The 24,198-nt window shown below is 32.3% G+C and overlaps 1 protein-coding gene across 5 annotated transcripts in view; it reads left to right on the top strand.

Moving 5' to 3' along the window:
* The first annotated feature begins 10,295 nt into the window (after nt 1-10,295).
* The window catches only part of LOC148629450 (uncharacterized), a 38,485-nt gene continuing 24,582 nt past the window's right edge, over nt 10,296-24,198 (top strand). Inside the window, exons 1-3 of one of the 5 annotated variants that reach the window (XM_088551437.1) lie at nt 10,296-10,363; nt 11,231-11,412; nt 12,326-12,433. In XM_088551437.1, the coding sequence (XP_088407563.1) occupies nt 11,396-11,412; nt 12,326-12,433 (125 nt within the window). In that variant the 5' untranslated portion in view covers nt 10,296-10,363; nt 11,231-11,395. Of the gene's footprint in view, nt 10,364-11,230; nt 11,413-12,325; nt 12,434-21,728; nt 22,813-24,198 lie in introns of those variants that run through there. The other 4 variants (XM_088551433.1, XM_088551419.1, XM_088551445.1 and 1 more) reach the window with 4 other exon arrangements.

Genomic DNA, 24,198 nt, shown 5'->3' with positions numbered 1-24,198 from the left:
TAATCTGTTGTTAGTATAAAGGGTGACTTGCAGCTATGTCTATTTAATATACCAGTAAAGCGTAAGGCTTCAATTTTGAGTTTCTACCATATCAAAACGATTACACGTTCAATTGTTTACTTTTACAAACGACCGTCACAATCTGATATTGATTATACATTAAGTAATAACAAAAAATAAAAAAAAAACGCTTATACGACCATCGTCTCATTAAAAATACTAATAATTTGTTAGTGATTAGAACTGCGCATAAGAGTGTACACTGTATTAAGAGAAAAGGTTACTTGAAAATTAATTAAATTGTGTTTTTTTTATTTCTTTATTTCGACTTATCAGATGTTTTAAAGAATAAAACAAATAATTAGTAATGCAAAAAAATACAAGAACAAAAAGCGATATGAGATAATTTAATTTAATCCCAGAGAAAAAAATAGGGGAAAATGTTAGAAGGCAAAGTTCGGCGCATCAAATATTTTACAATATAAATCATACATCAAAAGTAAATAATTATTTGACCTAAGTGTGTTCCGAAGTTCTTAAAAAGGGAACACATAATGGTTTGGTCATAAAACGGGTTTTTGAAATTGACTAATTTCCATTCTGAACTGAAATGTAAAAACGATAAAATTACTTAATTTATTTCTATTTTTTTCTTTGCAAGTCATCGTATATAACATGTTTTGTTACCTCAGGAATAAGGGTGACAACAGAAATACCGATCACTAACCTGATTCATAATCAAGTCAAGTACAAAATAAATCTGGCAAAATAGATATAACACCACCGGAGCAGCTGGTAGCACAATGGTGCTGACTTGGTACAGGCATTTTAAACGAAATGGTGGGTTGAATTTAGTCCCCAAAATATTAATTAAAGTAGCAACTATTTATTAGTTAACTTGCCCAAACTCTGTCTTGAGGTTACACGTGTTTTCATTTCCACCATTTTGTTTAAGAAATAAATCACGGAAACTCCATTTTATCATTGTTTTACCATGGGCTGGCCCATTTATGTCGCATTCTTGTATTTCGAGCAATATCGAGGGGTTAAATAACGATTTATTTCGATTCTAATAGGACTACAATTTTCATATTTTTTAATTGAATTTGTGTTGCACGAAATGTTGGCCATGTGTTTTTCACTTTTTTTACCACAACGGCGGTCTATAGAGCTTTGAAGCACGTCATATTAAAATACCGTGTTTTGTTTTTGTTTTATTTTTTCCAAAAAATACAATATCGATTTGGTAGAAAAAAAACATACTTTTAATCAGAATGATATAAAATGACTGTTGTGTTATTCCATGATTTGCCAATAAGTACATCATAAATATGGATAAAGCAAACTTTACATAACTATTTCAACTTGTATTGTAGTCAATGATTGTTAGTTAAAAAAAATGAGTTATCGCCCTTTGAACAGTTATGAACCAAGATTTGAGAGGGAGTCTATATAATATATTCCAAGGATAAAGATCACTAAGAGAAAATAGATACACAATAGCGAAAATACATTTTTAAAAATATATTTCGTGAATAATGTATGAAGATCTGCGGACCTTTAAATGAAAAATCTTAAGTGTAAAGTTATGACGTCAAAATAGAACAAAGTTTGTTTGTGATGTGTATGGAATATAGGAACAATACCAACATAACAAACAATGCATGTTTATATGAGTACTGTTTGTTTGTTTGTTGGGGTTTAACGCCCGAGCAGCAATATTTCAGCTATATTCAGACGATAAACATGAAGTGGATGATAAAATGAACATGAAATGATGATGAAATGAAAAATGTAATGGGACACAACGACAACGGGGTCGAGAAATTTTGATTGCCAATGGAAATAGGGAGAGGTGGGTAGGGTCGGGCAATTTAGCCTCCTGTGGCGGAGCCCTATGGTTCTTACTCCAGGAGAGTACTAAAGTAGAGTTTTTAAACGTGCGATGAACGTGGCATCTTTCCCAACACGGTGCACCACTATGGTTTGTGGTCAGGTTTTCCGTATTATAGCCTGACAACCCCAGCATGTAACACGCCAGGTGTACCCCATTCCACCACCTGGCACACAAGCCAGTTGCTCTGTGGGCAGAGCGCCTAGCCCCCGGCTAGGGTTCTGAGCACTATTTAATCGCCTTTTACGATAAGCTTAGCGCTGCTGCAGGCCTATTCTTTTTCGACACCCGGACCTGCACGGGGCATATGAGTATTGAACACTGTTCTTATTTTTAGGTACATTATTGCTTTAATCTTGTTTAAACAGTTATGTAGTGTTATTCTGTATTGTACAAAATATAAAAGTGAACTTTTATTTTAAAATTTCATGTGACAATTCTTAAAAATAAATTCGCGCTTGCATATGATGTCTAAATTTAAACAATACAGGACGGTAGTGTAATTCAAATGGAAGATCAGTTTTCAAGAATTGAAGGCGGTCACAATGACAGACAATTGCACAATCTAATAAATTAAAATAGATAAAATAAGTTAATGTAGTGTGCTTTACTCATACTAGTTTATTCTAAATAAATATATATTTTGTTCACATTATGAAATTTAACTTGATGATAATTATTGTAAAACCTATATTATAGATCAGTCGAGATTTACGCAAACACTCCAACCACATTAATACTTATTACTTATTTCTGCACCTTCATTTACTTACTACGATTCTACTCTACCGGTGCACCTGGTCCATGCTCCCACTTTTTAGTACCAACATTTCCTCATTTGCCGGTCAATATATTAGGCAGGCATTGCAAAGTTTGTGGCGTTCTTTAGGATAGATAAGATAGTTCGAATCCAACGCAACATCTGTATAGCTCACAATGAAGAAAAGGGCATGGCCAAATATTGTAGCTATAACGTGGGTCTCGTGGGAGTGAAGAAACAGGTCGATGATTATTTTATTATAATGATAGTAAAATTTTCAAGAACATATTTTCTTACAAAGTGACTCTTACATAACGAAGTCTATCAATACCTTTATATTTCAAAAAATACGTTTACTTCTGTTGATAAAATAAAATTGTATTATTTCCCTTGGAACGTTTTTTAAATTTAATTCTACATTGAAATGTTACTACAACTGAACAAAAGTTATGATATTTATTTATTTTTATTTATTGTTATTATTATTATTATTATTATTATTATTATTTGTTTCTTATGCAATTTCATTTCTAACATTATTTCCTCTTCTTCTTGTAAGTAAACAAGCACTTGATTTGATTATTTCTTTCTATTCCATTCTCATGACCTTAATTTACATGCTAGACCAAAGTATATCTGAAATTTGCATACGTGTATAAAATTAATTTGCTTAGCATGTAAATGTTCTTTACAAATGTGTACTTCTAGTAGTGAAATCTTAAGTGTTTGTGTGTTTTTATGGTTTGTTATTTTGGTAATATTTTAAAGATTAGGATCATGAGTTATGTTTTACAATGCATTAGTTGAATATTATCCTTCATTTGGGTTACTACCCATATGTTGGTTACTATCATAATACAAATGTCAAATTTCAAATACCTCACCTAAGTACTATTTTCTGAATCCCGAGAACCTCGATCGCTTCTTGGATGACAATGAAATAATGTCATTTAAAGCAAAAATTAAACTTTGCTAACGTGAATAAGATTATAAAGAGTTCTTTTTACTTGTGGTTATCCAGAATTTCAACAATGAAACTCGTGGCTACTGTTCCGGTTTTTACCATCCTTTATATAACATTTGACAGAACCAAAACCATCTGAAGATGAAGTGGTTATCCTGAACACTTAGAAAAAAATGGTTGCATCATACAAATCCGGAATGACTTATATTTATAACATTTTAAAATAAAAAATATTTCCACATGTGCAACCGTAAATTTGCACGCTGTCATAACCAATGGTAGATGAACACCCGTGCGTAAATGCGTTGACATGAACAAATATGAAACCGTGTGTAAATTTATATTCATGCAAATGGCTTTGCACGTGGGAAAATTTTGATAATCAAAATGAGGTGTAAGAAGTGGAAAGGTCTGAGAAAGGATACATACATGACCGTGTATGTTGTAATAATCACGCTAGCAATAGCTGATTAAAACAGTTATAAAGTATTTTTTTCATGATATTTGGGTAAAATGTGTTATTATCATTCAACATTTTAACAGTCATATAATAAAAATGTATTCGAAGAGCGAGAAAAGTGTCAATCAATATCAAATAGTTTAATTCGGTTTTATTTTTTATTGTTGATGATACCATCCTTCCACTAGTAATCGTCGTAAACAGGGGAAAATGTTCACCTTTTAATTATCTTCATATGCAAAACCATAGCAATATTGATTCAGTGAACGTGTATAATGGTACCATAAATTGTTCTTGTTAATTTCTTTCAAATTGAGAAGTTAATGCAAAAAATAATTGAGAAACATAAATGAAACCTAATGGATTATTTGAAATGTTCTTTTGGAATGTGATATATTGCAGGTTTTACAGGAAATTCACCTTCAGTAGACCAACATTGCTATAGTTGATCCAGAATTACAACATTGAAAATAATTTTTTATTTCCATGATATTAAATGCGTTCTTGCAAATGACCATGAAATATCTAATCAAACATTTATTAAGGAAATGATATAAAAAAAGGTCCATAGAAGATTGACATAAAGGGCAACGAAATTCAATATCAGTGGTTTTTTTTTCAATACTAAGGTCTGTTTGATTTCTATAGGATTATGAAAAAAATATCTTTAAAAATAAGATTTTTATCAGAATTCATTAAAATTTTAGCAAACACATTTCTAACATCATACAAACTCATGAAAACATTCACCAAAAAAAAAAAAAAAACATCATAAAATAAAAAAAAGTTTCCCATTACCCCAAATGCAAACTTTTAACATAATACTACCATATTTATTGTAGGAGCGCTCAAGTGAAAGGAATAGCTCAGATAAATGTACCACCAAAATAGAAACCATATGCTTTTGGTGTATTTTAGCTTGACAATTGTTCAATCTATTGAGGAGCCTTTGATATCTAAAATAGATCATCACGTGACGTGCTTAAAATAGACCAGGAGCACATGGTTTTCGTTTTTATTTATATTCAAATGGCTTTTACCTAGACATGGTCACTCCTACAAAATATATGGGCATTTTAATTGAAAATTCTGCATTAGGGGTAATAGGAAACTTTTTTATTTCTACATTAAACTTGTTGGTAAATGATTTTTTTTTTTTTTTTTTTTTTGAATTCTGATTTTTTTTAAAATTATTTTATTTTCATAATCCAATAGAAATCAAATGGACTATAACCAGTAATCACGCGCTCAAGTCCATTATTTAGAAGAGTGCATAAAATGAGACATGTAAAGGATACTTTCAGTCATGATATATTAACAGATGTTTGAAATGATAATAAACATTCTATTATCAATCCTCGAGATTAGTATACAAAAATGAAAAATAAAATAAAAGACAAAACACTGAAACTGTGACAAGAATAATATCTAATCTCATTGTCGTGACGAAAATTTACATACGTGAGCAAAATCCAAATGTGCAGCTTTGCCTGAAATTTGCATACGCTTGCAAAGTTTAATTTGCTGAGAATTCATGTTTTCTTCTAAATCAACAATCAAACAATGAAATCATTTTAAGATGTGCTGGGAGTTTTGTGTTTGTTGTTTTGGGGTTGTTATTATATTTGTGTTTCGACAGTAATTGGGTTACTGTCTTTGTGTACTGATGTAGAAACCACTGCAATGATTGAAATCCGGATATGGATATAGTAAAGATCTTGATTGTTACACTAAACCAACCTTAATATCAGACCCATAAGAATACCCACAAAAAATGAGACCGATTAAACCCGAAGAAACATTAATTTATACAACCTTTCATTTTGTTGGCCCCGTTTAATATTCTAATAACCTACCAACACGGTTAAAATCTTCCTTCGAATAGTCCCAATAATCGCTGTTCCGAAATGTCTTTGGGCCAAATTGTGCAGCATTCATTAGGAAAGAATGGTAAAATTTCGTAAAAAATTTAGGGCTATCATAATGTTGACTGTTTTTGCAATCCCATTTATAACCGTATAAAAGAGCTGCCATGATGCTTTTTTTAAGCTCCTGAACGAAGGTGCAAATCGGACTTTGGTACTTTTTCTCGTAATAAGTATGGTGTACCCAGTTGATAATACAATCATTAAAGCTCCCTTCGATAGCTTAAAAATAATTGTTTCATCATGTTTTGCTTTGACTTTTAAACTCGTTGTCTTTTTTAAGAGTAATCAAGAGAACCAAGGTTACAGCGGTAATCAAAAGAATGTAATCAAGGGACAAAGACCAGACATGGAAAACAGACATACCCTACCGGTGCACCTGGTCCATGCTCGCATCCACCACACTGGACAAATATGTTGTCGATTAAAAATTCCAGCATTTTGTAAACATATTCTGTATATTTGGAAGATGATTTGGAAATATTTTTCAAAAAGTATGAGGAATCTCTACCAAGAACTATATATTTGTATCCAGGTGTACCATCTTTTTTGGAAACACAACGATGTATAATGTTTTTAGATTGAGATTTTAACTATGGGGAATAGAAGTATACAGTGTTGAAAAACCACTGGTTTTAATGCTACTATATTCTGATAATAGTCTTGAACTGATTGTCTCCAAAATATCTTTCGAATTTTTCTGGATCCACAATGAATTAATACCACTACGTGGTAGGACTGCAGACCCTCTTTAACAGCTTGAGTATAGATGTTAAAAGTTTTGAAAGAGATTGGTGGTACATTTTACAGATCCAGCTATGTAACGTTGTTTGTATAGATTCTTGTGGAGTTTAGGAATCCAGTACATAGACGGTAAGTCACAGTCATCGTCCTTGGTAGAGAGACCAAAAGTGGATAGCACAGATTTATGGTTTTCCAATAGAAAAAAATACAGTTTTACCTAATCAATCAAAGATTGTTCTCTAATAACTTTTCGTTTGGAATTTCATTTCAGATTTCCAATATTGGTATGGTAACAAGACCAGACTATAGAAAATCTCAAATAACATACTTAATGTCAATTCGAGCTGAATTCTCACATCAGGTGGATGTTTATTTTGCTATCCGTTCACAATTAGATTTATTCAATGAATAATACCAGTATTTTACATTGGCAAACTTCTGCATGACGAGAACATTGACTTCAATAGTAATACAGGTTTAGACAGGGTCACTGTGTAGAATTCTACATTACATATTAATAAAACGATTCACTTCGGAGTTTTTGTTGATAAGAAATCTGCTCGAATCTGTGTAATGAATACTTCAGAGCAAAAAATAAGAAAACAAAACAAAACAAGCTGGTTGAGTATTGGACAAACTATACGATATAATAGCACATACATGATAGTATGATAAAGTGGTGAACATGTTTTAGCATGTTAATGGATTCCTTTGTTTATCGTCTTTTCCTATCAAAATTCATAATGCACTTGTTCCTTTTGAATTGTTTATACAAACTTAATTGACTACCTTTTTCCAAGAAATGAATTGTGTTTCGTTTATAACTGTTACCATCTCTTCCTTACTTTAATTTCAGTTAACTTGTTTGTATTATTCTGCATCTGTCCATGTACTCATAAACTTTTTTCCATTTCCTGTTTTCCTGAAATGATGTTTTTATCACTTATTTTTTTTAGCACAAATTGAATCCTGTTGTTTTCAAGCATGAAACATTAGCGTCATTAAAGTGCTCGAATTCAGAAATTAGGTAAGTACAAGTACCATCAAGTCTTAATTATAACTTTTAAATTTAGATGTTCTAGTGAAAAGCACTCAAAACATAACAGGTAATATTAAATCATTACTTCTAAACTGTTGTTCATAAATTGACTGTATAGCATTTAACATATCTTTACAATAAATCGCTTCGACTTTGACGTTGAATGCGCGTTAGATTTTTGAATTTGGTAATTTGGTTGTCAAATCCGAATTCCAAGCCGTGCTGATACTATTGCGTTGTGCGGGATGAAAGAAAGATTAAAAACTGAAAAATAAAATTATACATATTCTTAATACAAATAAATTTCTGCGGCGATTTTGCTGATGTAGTTCTGTTGGGAAAGGACGATTTGATATTATTATTTTAGCCCGTGTTCGATGCCATTTTGAAATAATTTAAACAGAGCTAAACTAAATTGATAAATGTAAAACCAAGACTCGGGTCAACATTCTATAAGCTCGCCATTATGAATTGTTTAAGTACAGTACGATCCGATATTCTCCACTGTACATAAAAATACACAAATTTATTTCAATTGATTTTGTTTAAATGTTCAGTCCGCTTTCGTTTTAATGTAAAATGTAAGAATATCCAAAATCTTGCAATAAAAATGAATACAACAAAATCAAGAGAGAGCAATCCAATCTAGTAATCAAGGAAACCAAGATTATAGCGGAAAACAAAAGAATGTAATCCGAGGACTGAGGACAGAAATGGAAAACAGACAAACACAACAAAGAACATAAAATAACCAAAATCATACATATAAAGTAACAAAAAAGAGCATATCGGGCTCCACTAAAAAGTGTGAGCATGGACCAGGCGCACCGGTTGGGTAAGCGTCCTCTGCTTTTCTAGAAACACCTGCCGAGTTGCTCATTAAAAGTCAAGTCAGAGGTAGACGAAAGAAGAAAAGAAAACTGACATGTTGAATAAATCAGTTTTCATGGCGCAGATTGATACACCGTAACGATCCACGTATTCATGATGGCGACCATAAAACTTCTGTAGTGATGACTTTAATCTTGTAGAAACATTACCCTGTTCCAGAAGCCTAATTGTAAGAAGTTTAGCGCTATACAAAAAGTCTCCGTAGTGACGGCAAGCTTTAGCATAACATACGAGTTGTGGTATGAACACTCGATACGCATGCTGAAGGTATGTTCCCATACTTGAAAGGAAGTCAATCGTAAGTGCTGGTGTTTGTTTATATATATATAATAACGCATAACAAATAAAAAGAAAGACAGTTCTACCTCGATAAAAGAACGGCTGAAGAAAATTTCGGTGAAATCGAAAATGGGCTTGAGCTGACGTTGAGTTTAATTTTTGTACTCAAGAAAATATTTAATATGTAATAGCATATAATTTTAAGTGGGTATGTAAGTTTATTATCCCGTGGAACCAACTCTGAGCAGAGACGCCGTCGATGGTAATATTTGGTATCGATGGGACAATGAACTTATTCCACAAATACCCTGTCATTTCGTGTATTTAATACTAAAAAAAGACAACAGACAAAGCTGTCATTGTTAACAGTGTATATGATGGCCCTAGAGAGGAAATCACTTTCTTGGTACCAATACACATGGTCGATATGATTTTTTCGGCACGGTTTCAATTCTTTCCGTAAAAAAAGGGTTTTCATTTTACCGTCTATGCAGTTAAATAATTCGTTAATTCCTTTTATAAATTTTACTGCCAATTGACTGTTTTGGCATCCTTATCAATATGAGCACGTGCGATATATCGCTCGTACTTGGCTGCATTCACAATTTTCGTCTGTCAATATCCTGCACAGACGTATATTCGCGATTTCAAAGCTTTTACACCTCTGCCAATACCAAACGCCCCCTCTTCATGCAAATAAGTACAATATACTGAAAACATCTTCGCGGATTTTTGGTGAGTAGTGGTAATGTCTGGTGAACAAAATCACGTCCTGGAAACATCTTCCTAAAATAAGCTAATGTGATATTATAAGGCATGCGGCCCAAGTGACTCTTACATCAACTTTAACGATTAGGTTAAACTTCGAATGTTTCGAATAAAGTTTTAAAATCAATCCACCAGCCTATCCCCTAAGTGGACTTGTAACTGCGCGAAATGAAATGATGCTGTGTAACCTGTTGATCGGTCAATAGTCAAATGCTTGAAAAGTTGAGTGGTGTATGAAATATCTTACCACTACTGCAACCGAGAAAAAATAATGCATGAGAAAATTTTAATCCGCGATAATTGTTACGTTCTGTATTTTATTTGTTTCTAATGTTCTAAGGACAGTTGTACTAATTCATTAAAATGCAAGTCATTAATTTGAAAAAAAAAAAAAAAACAGTAACTCTAAGTAAAGCAGTTGGGTGCATAATATGGTATTTGTGTTTGTGGTAGTTTTGTTTAATCTGACTACAGATAAAGGTGTTGTGCTTTGAACAACTTAGTTTTCATTATCTTCTTTCGTGTGAGATTTGACAGATACTTGGCCTTGAACAATAGATAATATTATTCTATTTCTTATATTGTAAAGATTATTTTAACGATGGACTACAAATGAAATACCTTCTTTGAAAGTACACCGTAAGTTTTGACTCCTTAATAAAACGAACAGATTTACATACGCAGGACACGGTCGTTTCCCAGAAAAGTCGTGAATGTATCCTACCGATGCACGTAGTCTAAGCTCTTAGTTTCGGTAGAATCCAGGACCTTGTCTCATGAGATTTTCCATAAATCTTTCCTTAAATGAAATGGAAGGTTTAAGGAAAAACTTTTTAGGAATTTCTCAACCTGAGACGTAACCCATGCCGGGTTGTTGATTTTCTTTAATCTTAAATTGTTTTCTCTTTCTGTTAAGATCTAGTATCTACTTTATGTTAATTCGTCTTTGCTTTTGTCAACGTTCCTTTCTTTTTCATTTTTTTTTTTCATATCGCTATAGTGATTGTAATTTGGAACACATACTTTCACCTTTAAAATTAAGTATTTATCTGTGAGTTATTTTTTTAACTAAACTTCCCAGCCAGGTGCTACACTATTTTGTATTTACGATACAATATCATATTTTTAGAAAAGAAACCCCAATCCTCCAATTGATTTCGCTTAAAACCTTAATGAGTGGCAAATTATTGAAGTTAGTATTAGCAAAAAATAATCCGTATCTTCTCTCTGAATTATTCATATTTTCTATTACTACGCAAGACAGGTGTATACAGTATATATAGGTGTGTTTCCAAAGACGAAGTCATATGCCTCTAACCTGTCTAATTATCTAATAAACATATAGCTAATTCACAAGAATTCATTATTTACCCGTTCATATTGTAAGCAAGACTTCTTGACGAGTGCCATCCATAGCTTAGGTATCTCTATATTGGCACCCTGACAAATTCCATGAATCTGCATCTTTACTGAATTAAAACCCATGTAATTATTTTCTGTTTCTAGGTTTTTGCAGTTCAGCTCGTTTGCTCTCTGTTTACTTACGGACAAGGTGTATAATTTAGGGATATGATTTATATCAGCATTTGGAAGTAATTCAATACGGATTTATTGAAGGATATTAATTGAATTAGAATGTGATTACTACAGAAAGGTTGACAATGAGAAGAAATGAGCGTTCAGAAAAGGTAAGAGAAATATATTAACCGTCTAAGATATTCAAGTTAACGGTAACATTTGTGTAGGTACTTCATGGATAAGTGAAACTTGTGTTAAAATGTGGTAAAATCTTATACTGAATACTGGCGCTAATACTAAGCCTTGTAAGTACGTTTCCGTTTGAATATTGAAAAAAAAAGCAAGCATTGTATTTGATGGACGCTTTATTACGTTTGAAAGGCTGTCTACAACTGCCTGATTAAAAAATGGTAAACTCAACATTAAATTTACATAGACAATATTGACAGGCAAAAATAGACAGAACACGATTACACTGACAATATACATTTTAAGTTTTTCTAAAAGAAAACACCTATTATATTCTAAATGTACCTTTTTCATCAACCTATAAAAAGTGTTTATAAATTGAAAGATGTGTTTTGGAAACTGGTAGCCTGAATCAGCTGATTGCTACACGGTTAACATTTTTTCTAAGATTTGGTTTTCTAATCAAATTAATCAGCCTTTGAATTTGTTGTCAGTCATTACATAGACCACACAGTTACTATATGATCTTCACACGGTAACAAGAGTTCAATTAAAGATCGGTTTTAATTGTTCCTGTCTTAGCATCGTTACTAGTACAAAAATAGAAGCTCTGAACACAGTTTTGTAAGGTCAAACATCTTGTGCAGCTTGAATGAAAACTATACCAATCCATTATGAACCACTTCTGTCTTTGAAGTGTAAATATTCTTAGTTTCTGTCATTTATAAAAACCAGAAACGTTTGTGTTTTTTCCATAGAGGTTTGTTGAGTCTTGCATATACAAAGATTTAATGTAAGTCAGGTTCAATCGAATAACCATTGTAGCTTGTTTACTTTTACAAAAAAGGAAAATAAACAAATTCAATTTATAATATTTGATTTTGAATATTATAGAGTCTCCTTCGGAATGAAGGGGTCTTTGGTGGAGACACTTATTATAGATGATTATCCCGAACAATCAGAAACAGACGAGCTGAACATGTGCAAATGTCAGTGTCAAAGGTATGTTGAATCTTATCGACTACTCAGTTTCTATAGTCTTGCTACATTTAATAAACTGTTAGTTATCGACGTTCGAAATGCTAGAAGATTCATTTAGAATCGAATTAAAAGCAAAATGAACGTAAATTATAATTGTGTGTCCCTAACCAATATAACATTACGATCATTTATTTTTAAGTAAGGTGAATAGAGTAGCTGTCCGTGAAACTACAAACTACCGATTATCATGGTTTTTTTTTCTTTTTGTTTCATTAAACTTGAATACAAAGCAAATATTGGAGTATAAATATTGAATTCAGCAATTCGGGTCAAGGCTTCTAAAAATTGCAAGTAATATCCATACAATGTGTTTTCCCATTCCTCTGACTTCTTTTGACCACCTATTAAGATAAGGTTTTTGCCGTCAGGTGTTTAAGCATCTTGTTTTCTCGCACTAAATCAGAGAGTTCACGTGTAACGATCATCAACTCGTCTTAAAGAAATTATATTATTTTAATGTTTTTACGCCTTTTTGATAATTTTGCATCAAATGATGATTATTCATCTTGTTTAGTTCCCAGATGATTATGATTTATGACTTGTTTTCGTCATCAGTATAATACATAGCAATGATCACACTGTAATATTGAAATGGTACACATCAAAGTCTTTAGAAACAGAACCGTCTCTGGGTGGAAACCACACGAAGGAAACATAGTTACTAACTATCTAAACCATTAATTTTGTTTTGTTTTTTTTTTCTCAGAAGTTTCGATTTTTGAATTATTTACTCATTTCTTAGAAATTAAAATAATCAAAGTTTTCATAAACCGAGTCATTAAATATATAATGGGATGCAGGGTTGACATTAGAAAATCTGCAAAAGTATGAATGAAATAACTGAATATGGATTACCGGAGGCGTTTAACAGTTACACAATGAATACCATGAACTGATCACTGAATTGGTATTTAAAAATCAATGCGGAGGGTTTGGCTGAGGCTGGCCAACATGCTCAGCAATTCAACTTGAGAACCTCCCCTATGTTATGGAAATCAATTGTCGAATTATAACCAAAGTTGACCTACCAATATTAATACAATAAAGTCATACACAGCGATATACGATTTTCTTCAGTTTATGCATTAGGAAATAAGATCCAAATAAAGAAAAAAGGTACCGGTAACTTTATATTTGTTCTAAAACAAATCAATCCGCACATTAAAGTTGTTTACACAAAAAAGAAGGTAATTGGAAAAAAACAATAGTTGAAATATTTTTTTCGTGGTGTTTTCTGTGGCAAGATGTTCATGTTGATAAAAAAAATCTACAAATTGCATACGACATGTGGTAACTAGCTTTACAGATGTCAGATCTGACGACCGTATCAATAGCAGTCTTCAATCTTTATTTGACAAAAATACAAAAAGATAGTCTATATAAATGGTGTTCAGTCTGAAATAAAAAAAACTTTACTTTTAGTAATATTTTAATCGTAACGTAATGATTTTTTTTATGGTCAGTGTTTTTCTTCTTTTTATCGTTCTCAGCTAGTTATATACCACAAAAATATGTAAATTTAATTCGTTTGAAGGAAAATGCAATATTGTCCTTCCAAATACCAATACATTTAGGTATGCCTGTATGGTTCAAGCATCTTTTCATAAAAATCTGAAAGAAAATGCCATACACATTTATACATAGTACTGGATGGACAAAAACAATACAATTTTTCAAACATCTTGGGAAAACCAGGTCGCAGCTGACAATTCTTTTTATTTCATTTATTACTTGATCAAAGGGTAACTTCTAGTGACATCGAAGTAATGGCAAAACGTCAAAAAGAGAAAATTTTAACACATTTTAAAAAAAAACACACACATACACACACAAGAAAAAGAAGACATTGAGTAATGTTTCGCCAGTGAAAGCAATAAAAAAGGCAATTGTCAGTTCCAAATTAAACAGGTTTTCAGATATTTTTTAACGTTTATAGATTATTTGATGGAATATGATATTTTTGTGATGTATCATTCCATGGGGATTGGAATTTTGGACCCGTAAAGCGTTATCTATCATTTTAGATCTGCGTGGTTTGAATAATAACTTTTCATATAGCGTTTAAGGCAATGTGTACTTCAGAATATGATTGGATAGTGAAAACATTTTTCATCAACAATTATTCTTGGCAATTTTTCCTAATTGACCTTAATTACGAACTTGGAATTTCTTGGCTTCTGTTCTCTGCTTATGTCGAAAGAAACTGGGAAATCGGTAGAGATATGTAGGTATAAATATAATACATATTCATGACGTCACAAGGACCACTCCTTATGGGAGAACAATCTATCATGAAGTGAAGGTCAGTGGCCATAGAATTGAATTTTTTTTTCAATTTAAAATAATTTGAAAGATATTTCATGTTTGCTCTTCAGAATATGCCAGTTCTTTATTTTGCTTTCAGATCTTTTTTCACAGCACTTTAAACAGTGGTGGGGTTGGTTCAAATTTAGCATATTTTCAGATTGTATGAAAAAAACATGGAATAGCCAAAAATATCGCATGACCCTATGCTTTGAAATTGTAAAAGATAACTTGGTTTATAAATCTTAGTAATACTTAAAACACCTTGGTTTTTAAAGGTTCATTCACAAGGGGTACAACTTAAAATATCGGTTTGCATTAGAAGACATGGAAGTTTTATACAGAATTTATCACTATAGGAAAAGAACATTGCAGATCTAATGTACCGACAGAAAAAGTCTAATCTACGTTAAAATCTTGTAGGTAAATAGTTGATTTATTATCACTTTTGTCTGTGACAGCGGTCATAAAAATATAAAACCATCTTATCTAATTAGTTATAGAATACATTCCGAGAAAATTCAGAGGTTGTTCTCATTTGTAGAAGAATGTGCGTTTTTATAACGGTATTTCATTATAATAGAGAGAACTATTGCATGCCGTTTCAATCATTCAGAGCGATTAATTTTCCTCTCTTTGTTCTTTAACAACAAGAGAAGTTTTTTGAGTAATTTTTGCTAAAGCGTTTGATTGAAACATGGATGGTAAAAGATGAACGCTATCGTCAGGTGGAATGATTGACAGTACCTGCATGTTGTAAACCTGAATCGGTTAATTAATTTATTATTCTGCAGAGATAAATTTTCCATCAAAGATACCACACAAGCGAGAATGTTGCTCATAAAATGGAGCTCGTTATGAGATAAGAATACTATGCACATCTGAAACAGTTTGTCATTCTTACTATAAATATGTAAATTGTCATTATAGAAGGACTAAGTAGTGGAATGAAACACTATATTGTATTTGGGAAAGGCAGAAGTCGCATGAGTCACAGAAAATGCAGGAAAATTGGTACTCTCATAAATGAGCTAATTGGTACTCATATAAGCTATTATTACCTAATTATAAGGTTTTATCTTCTTTATTAAATATACACATATTTTTCTCTATTTTCAAAATTTATTCAGGACAGGGCGATCTATTGCACTGTCGATGTACTATTGCATGGTGCAATAGTCTCGTTGAGGAGTCTATTGCACTGACACCATAATGACCTTTATCTAAGCCTTTTGATTGGTTGATTTTTTAAGCGCTTCATTGAATTGGAATTTACACACAAAAAACTCGTGTTAAAAACGTAGATGTGACTCGTCTGCCAATTCGCAAACATGGAGCGGTCAATTTTCTATTCCTGGTCGAATGGTTGTCTCTTTGATATATTCCCCATTTCCATTCTTTATTATATCTCACGGACAAATTAGGTACTAAAACAGTTATTAAATGGGTTGGATGCAATAGACCAGAATATTTGTCCTGAGGTACTGAGAATGATCAAGTGTTCTGGTCTATTGCATCCAACCCATTTAATAACTGTATAATGTGTGCACAAGTTATTTTTAATGTACGCGCTTTAATTTCAATACTTGTCACATCATAAGTTTTGATATCATCACTCGACCGCTTCCTTAAATAGGGTTTTTGTCTCATTTGATTCTAGTCAAACACAAAGTCTATTCCAATGGAAACAAAATGTACCTTTTTACATTGATCTGTATCTATATTGTATTAAGGCTGAGTTAATAGCATGTTTTGTTTCAATAGAAAGATAACGGCATATACCAAAGTTTCCAATTGCTTTATTGTTGTTGTTTATTTATTCGTCTTTGATATTGATTGTTGAATTATGTTCTTCCTTTTTTTTCTGTATTACTTCCGAAGCTTGGAACTTCTGATTATGAAAAGTTATGTTGTTGCATTTCGGAAAAGTATAAAATGTACGAAGTACATGCGAGAGCTCAAACATTAACTCTATTTTTTTTTAAATCATGATATAAAATAAAAGAGCGGCATTCAAAATATTATTGTAACGACCATGAAAATGTTTGCTTCGGTAATTTCGACACTTTTCCTATAACGTTAGACAAACCAAATTCACGTTTTACCAGCTGATCCACCATATAGAGTTTTGCCTTTCAACTCAACGGTTTGTAACAAATTGTGATTACAGCTATTTTCTAGATAGGGCTCACCTATGTTCACAAAGACTATGTTGCCCATTGAATGAAATATCTACAGTCGTCAACATGACTTGACTGACAGATAAGTTTGTTTGTTGGGGTTTAACGTCCGAGCAGCAATATTTCAGCTATATTCAGACGATACAGACTGACAGATAAGATGTGTCCATTTCTAATCTGGGCAACGACCTCCATCTGTGATTATCTGTCACTTTCATACCACGAATTGCACGGCAGTTATCTTGCAAAAATCAAGAACTGCTCATAGTAGTTTAATGGGATTCGAACTGCTCAACTGTTCGTTCCTCTACCTTTTTGGTGTTATCGGCTTGTTAACGTTTTTTTTTCTTTTTTTCTTTTTTTGTTTTTTTGTTTTTGTTTTTGTTTTTTTTTAATTGTCATATTTTTCTGCAAAAATAACTGATAGGATTATATCCGCACAGTATCCACCCAATTCCTACTCTTGTCATATGAGACCACGTCAAAAGCAGGTAGTTATTTGAAGCAGAATGATTCTAAGGTATAAACAAATGGATACACAAATAAGAATAGCCAAGAGAATGTCATTTGTGCTCCTACTCTCCTGGTATTGGACGAGCATTTCTTATTATATATAGAGCTCAAGTACGATAATTAACGTCAGCCTATCCTATCTTGTAGAAAAAGGAAACAATGTATCACACTTAAATTTCGATACACATAAACCATTGTTTTGAACTGTTTTTTTTTTTGCATTGTTTTTATATGATAAGTCATTTTCCAGCTTATGTCTATTTGTCATTTCCAATATTTTCTCACATGAAACATTTTTATTTCTAGAAGATTGAGTATCAATAGATGATTTCTGACAGTCTTGAGTATATTCCATCATTCAGTTCAGCAACTGTTTATTTTCGAAACATTTAAATTCTGCACAAGTATATCGTATTAACGTTTGGCAGCTTTTTATAGCCGGACACGTGTGGCGAAGAAATTTTTTGCCAAATAATTGTTTATGATTTAACAATTTAAGGGCAATTTTCCAAGACTTCGAATGCGTACCACGGTGAAAGTTTCAGTGAATATCACCTATTAGTCTAGCATTACATCGCATTCCGTTCTGAGTTTCAGTTAAGTATAATTGGGATTACTTTGGTGCTTTCGAAAATTACTTTTTCAGTAAATAGCTTACTGTAATTCCTACGATGCTGTGATGATCGGCTTATTTCTGTTTCTGCAAGTATGTTCACGGTGGTTTTTCTTGTTATACTGTCGTCTTGCAAGTAACATGCACTTTAGATAAATCTTGTGTTTTGATTTCGCAAAATGCCAAACAAAAACTGTGTTATTATTGGTATCTATACATAACCTAAATAATTGTAACGCACTTCGGCCCGTGTCTTGTTGCTGTCCACGTAACGAAATCTTATGAATTGTCAAAGGTTATGCGATAATGCGGTGCTCAAAAACTTTTAAGTTATATTCGATAACGCATGTTGCCATGGTTGGGTAGAAATCAAATAAGAAAATACAATGTTTTTGTGTTGTTTTTTTTTATTCTTAATTTAGTCGGACTGTTTTGTTAGGATTTATAAGTAATACATATTATTTTGATAAAACTGGTGTTATTTATTATGTTTAGATCATAAACACTATTAAAATCGTCAAAATGGTTATGAACTTGATAGAATTTGAAAAGTTTACTCTTTTTCAAGTGTCTTGAACGGAAAAAAAATCAACAGATATGGTGAAACGCAACAAATGCACGACAACTTGCTTCTCACTGTTGTAGATTCAAGAGTTTCGAGTTCTACTCCTCGTTGAAGGCTAGAGTGTAAAAAAATAGTTTTTTTAAAAAGACATTTCTTCTAATGTTTAATTAGCTGTACATTTAACACTTCCATTTTTATAGAGGCATTAAATTTATGAGATTGTGATAATGCAATAATATATGAATACTGTTTTGTATGCAGAAATTGATAACGGTAAGCTTCCCGGTGACTTGGGTTCATCAAATGTATATGTACACATACATCAAAAATGCAATTATGGAATAGTTTTCAGTTGTTGTTGGTATTAGTATGCAAAGCTATGGTGTGTATTACAAATTGAAAAGTTTCCATATCAGGTATTTCTCTTAAAACTGGCCAATATTTCCCCTATTATCCTGATAAGAAAAATTCCAAATTTCAATTAAATTTTCGTTTCCCAAAACGTGGAGCAAGTCACCTCCCGTACACATTATTGCCTTATTATTATATGCGGCACATTATTCTCACCCTAAAACCCAAATTATACCGAAATCGAAACATTTTGAAGTTTATGCGGAAAAATCAGTCACCATGGCAACAACGACTTTCGCATGGTCTTAAAATCCCAAAATTTAGATTCTGCATGTCAAGAAACTAAATTTCATCCAAAGCGGACCACTTTTAAATTTTGGTTCAGTCCTCTTGAAATGTCCAAATATAAAACTCAGTGTATGTCATTTTTACCCTAAATACAAATCATAGTATTTTGGAATTTTGCGGGAAAATTGGTTGCCATAGCAACGGGCATGGTTTCTTTTGTGATGAAATCAACTTCAGTCAATAGTCCAGTTGAAGTGCAGGAGTGAGTAGATTTGTATATATGTTTAATCCTTTGAACTTGTCGGCCTCTGTGATCGTCACTTCGAGAGGCTGCATGAAATCAGATATTAGAACATGGCATTTAAAAAGAAAAAGTATTTCATGAAACAAACATGGTCGTACGTCTTGATTGATAAGGCTGTTTTTACCAAAGGACGGTCACAAACTCTATCTAAAATAATTAGTTTAATTTTTTAGTTCTAGTGAATAATACTTCAAAACCTTTTTTACAAATCGAAATGGTTGTTACAGATTATGTTTCTAGGTTACAGACCACCAATTCAACCAATGAGCATTTGGAACGTACGCAAAAATAGTCCTACGCAGAAATTACCCCTGTTCCTCATAGTGCTGTGAAAAAAGTTCTCATCTTATTTAAAAAATTTAAACAGTTTCTGAAAGGAAAAACATTTCTGTACATTTTATAGGTGCATTTTGCTTCTTGTGATGTGAAGCCTAATCTCCATAATGATTTTTAAATATACCCCTATCTTGTGAAAACACTGGGATTTCCCATGCTATTTATAGACCCTTCACTTCCGGTGACCAGTACTGCACTGCAAGTCTGCTAACCCCACATGCCATTCTGAGGATTGTGAGCTGACATATGTAGAATCATGCTGATATATAGTCCTCTGCAGGTTAAAGTTAAGGTAAAGTCCAGAGAAGCCATTGAATATTGTGAAATTAGCATAGAAGCCTATGAAAAGTGGAATTAGTGGTTTTTAGCCTCTATGCGGCAAGTACCTCTTACATTGAAAAAAAAACACATTTTGTAATACACGAAACTCAGCCTCTGCATGTGTTTCCAAAACATCGAGTTCAGTTTTCTTTATTTTAAGGTATAGTAGAGTTATCATTTTGACAAAAATTTATGCACATATAGACTTGCTAAGAGACTCTCTGTAATTACGGGTATGTTTTACAAAATGTATATATCTACACTGTTATCTATTCACCATCCTTATACTGTATATAGAAGTCTGTACTGTAGATGAATTGCGAATGAATTATAGAGAGACTTGTACTAAGTCTAGTGCACAAATTATATACGATACGAAAAATTCCATTCATATACATTGCAAATTTTGATATGATGTACACGTGTTTCAATAAATTACCTCTCACCAGCAGCGTTTTGAAGATCTAAATCCAAAATTAGTTTGAAAACATGAAGTACCCAAAACCAAAGCTATAAAAATATTGAGTCAAATCCATTACCGTGCACTGAAATAAATAACGACCAGTTATTTTCACTTGAATTCTACCACAAAAAAAACGAAATATATAAACAAATATACGAGTCATTCATCGCTGACTTGCAACCATATCCAAAAGAGCTTGTTATCAAAATTGGAAATACATGATACATCCTACAGGTACTTCGTCATAACATGACCGGAAGTTGACGAAATATTTTCAATTGATCCATTACCTATCTGTACTGTAAAAAGCTTGCTTCGCTCGCATACCATACTACAAAGGAGAACTACTATTGAACTAACGACTAAAAAGATACAAACCTGAGATATTATAAACTTAGATAACATGGTTTGATCAATGACTCAGTAATTCAAAAAATACCAAATAAATAGAGTAACAAAGAAACCAACAGTAAAAAAATCAGTTGCAACTATAGGTCGGTTGTTCTAAAAACTTCTTTCATGTCCGTTCAAATTTGTCTACGGCCATAACATACTAGATATGATGGCAACCACCGAATTTTCTTTTTTTAAAGAGTGCTCCAACCAAGCCTCTGTATCCCCTTAACTGGAGTCTGTTTCAGATGAAAATTGTATATACACAGACGTCTATATACATATACAATTTAGTTCCAGCAATTATGGCGGGAAAAAGGGCGTATTCGTAAAAAAAAAAAAAAAAAGCTTTGGTGGCAAGATTATTTTGACTTGTAAATAATTCATACAAACAATATAACCAAGAGCCGAAACTATAAAGACATTATTGAAGAATATTGCGAGACAACATACAGTAAATAATTAAAGTACATGTATAAAATATAAGAGATGATTAAGGAAATATTACGGAATAATTCCCACTAGTAAGTGTCTAAAGCAGAATGTCCCTTGACATCGAATGTTTGGTTACCCTTGTAGCGTTAATTTCCCATGGAACTTGGATGGTTTTCCTGGAGTATTATTGACAAGCAGATATTAGTTTAAGTTAAAAGTCTGGAACTAACCGTCTTACGGATTGTATAACAACCTAATAACTATCCACATGTCAAAGAAACAATAATATCTTAACAGACGTTTATGGATGTAGTCAATATTTCGCTCCTGAAAAGGTTGGTTTATTTATCAAATGGGAGAAATGTTTATTCAGATGTTTTAGAGATACTGAGTTTTGTCATGATAACGATCAATGCATCAATGTATTAGCTGCACAATCCTAATCAATGTGTGCATACCACAGGTGAACCGGACATCTTAGGAGTTGCTTAGCTTTCCAGAAATTCGATATGAAGTGGATATTGTGGTGAATTTGTGTGCATTCGATCATAATCCTGAGAATCTTGACTAATGGCTGTGTTAAAATAACGGATATTCGAGAGAATTTAAATTCGATTTGCGTTAGTCAGTGCTATCACAAATGTAATAATATGGTTGTGTATTGAGGCTGTGTGTTTAATTGAACGCAACAGGATATAATTTAATCAAACATACACATTCATTATACGAAATTAACTATTTGATGAGAAATTTCGCATGTATAACTTTCATCTTGGTGAATTTAAACGCCTAGGTAAAGTCGTCACCTAGCTTCTGGCTATGTATTAAAAGTTGTACGTTCTATCATTGAATGGTTGTTGATCTAATGCAGAAATATGTACCTTAAACATGGAAGACTAAAAGAGATTGAGCGGAACCGATGATTCTCAGTGCAGTTTGTGGATAACATCTTTCATTCATAAAATGTCGATATCAGAAGCAGACGATTGTAGTCATGACGAAGCATCAAAACTAGTTCTAGAAAATTCAGACGACAAAAGTGTGAACCGTAAAAAAAAGAAAGAGAGAAAATCAGTGAGAATAAGTGAAGAAGATATTACTTTCTTTCCTATAGACGATAGTGGATATGCAACTAACAGGGGAGATGAAAGTTCAAATTTATTAGAAGGGTGGTCTGAGGAAGGAGAGGAGAGTGAAGTGACAAGTATCGTTGAAGAATGGACTGAAGAGGTGCTCGGAAATGACACGTCTTTATTGGATATAGGACTTCCTAGGTACGTACATTGAATTTGCTGACCGTTGCACTTAAAAATAGGACCAATATTCTGTTTGCGCGGGAAAAATTCGTGTAGGTTTCACCGTCCCACACCATTATATATACTTGTATAGGTGTCATAAACATGTTACAAACAAATGACGAAAAAATCAACGTTTTATTTAAATGCTCTTTATCACTCTAAGGCTAGTTTGTACACAATATTTGTTATACCGCTGACTTTTTATGGTAAAATCTTGCAAAAGTCACCAATATAACATCTAGCTTCCGGCGATTAAGATCATAAAATAAGCTGTAAAACACAAGTTCAAGTTCATATTCTGTATTATTTCAGTTCTATTTTTAGTCACAGCTAAAACGCTTATCAGAAAAGTACCATGTTTATGAAATCATAATCAATAAGCGTAATTTTAAAATATCAAAATTTTAAATGTTTGATAACAAATAGGAGAGGACTGTGTAAAATGATATCACATAAGGTGTAAACAAATATATCACGGGTCAAAATCATTTGACCTTTATTTTTGAATTTCATAAAGATTTTGAAGTATGATTCAATTTAAAGAATTTGTAGTTTTGATATGTAATGCATCAATAAAAATTTAGTCAACCATATAGCCTTTGGGCATTACTACAAGTAAATTGTGCATATTGTATTAGTCATTAAGTTTAGTCTGAGCAAAGATGTAATGTATACATTGTACAAGTATTAGTTCGTACCTAGTTAGTGGTCGGTGAGGTGTGAAATGTTCGTTTTTCTTGTCTGCCCTTGCATTTATTCCTGAGGATTATATAATGGTTTTCGATTTTTGAATCGGTAGCTTGACAAATGTTTACTGATATATGTAATGATGGACTTAATCAACTCTATCATGAGCACGGCATTTTGTTTATGAATTCAAATTTTTTTGCGCAATAATTACAATATGTCCATTTAATTTACTAAATGAATAACTGTTCTATGAAATATGATATTCCAGCTGAAACAAAAATATTGATCTTTAACAAGCAGACAGTTGAAATGGGCTATACAATTGCAAACGAGCATGAGAAGGAATACATTACACCAATTTATGTAGTACTAAATTATGCTCTAAGCTCTTTCCTTCTTTGGTCTTTTTTTATGGTTTTACTACGTCTTTCCCTAGACCCCTTATGGTTATGAAATTGTGCGTATTGTACTTTCTGAGTCAAGACCGTCATATTTAGTTAATGTTTTTGTCCAGAAAGTCAAAATAGATGATTCAGCATTTTTTCGGTTAATTTACCATGAAACTGTTTATTCCTACCATTTGTAGTTACTAATTGTCATAGTTTTATAAATAACTCGTTCAAGGACTTCAATATTTGTTTGTATCTTGGCTGCTTTTACTAAAATGTCGCA

The sequence above is a fragment of the Perna viridis genome, chromosome 1 (assembly GCF_037379345.1).
Source record: "Perna viridis isolate PV_CMFRI_1.1 ecotype Kerala chromosome 1, ASM3737934v1, whole genome shotgun sequence".
In the NCBI taxonomy this organism is placed as follows: Eukaryota; Metazoa; Mollusca; class Bivalvia; order Mytilida; family Mytilidae; genus Perna; species Perna viridis.
The sequence above is the reverse complement of the archived record's forward strand: the minus strand, read 5'-3'. Positions and strand labels throughout refer to the sequence as shown.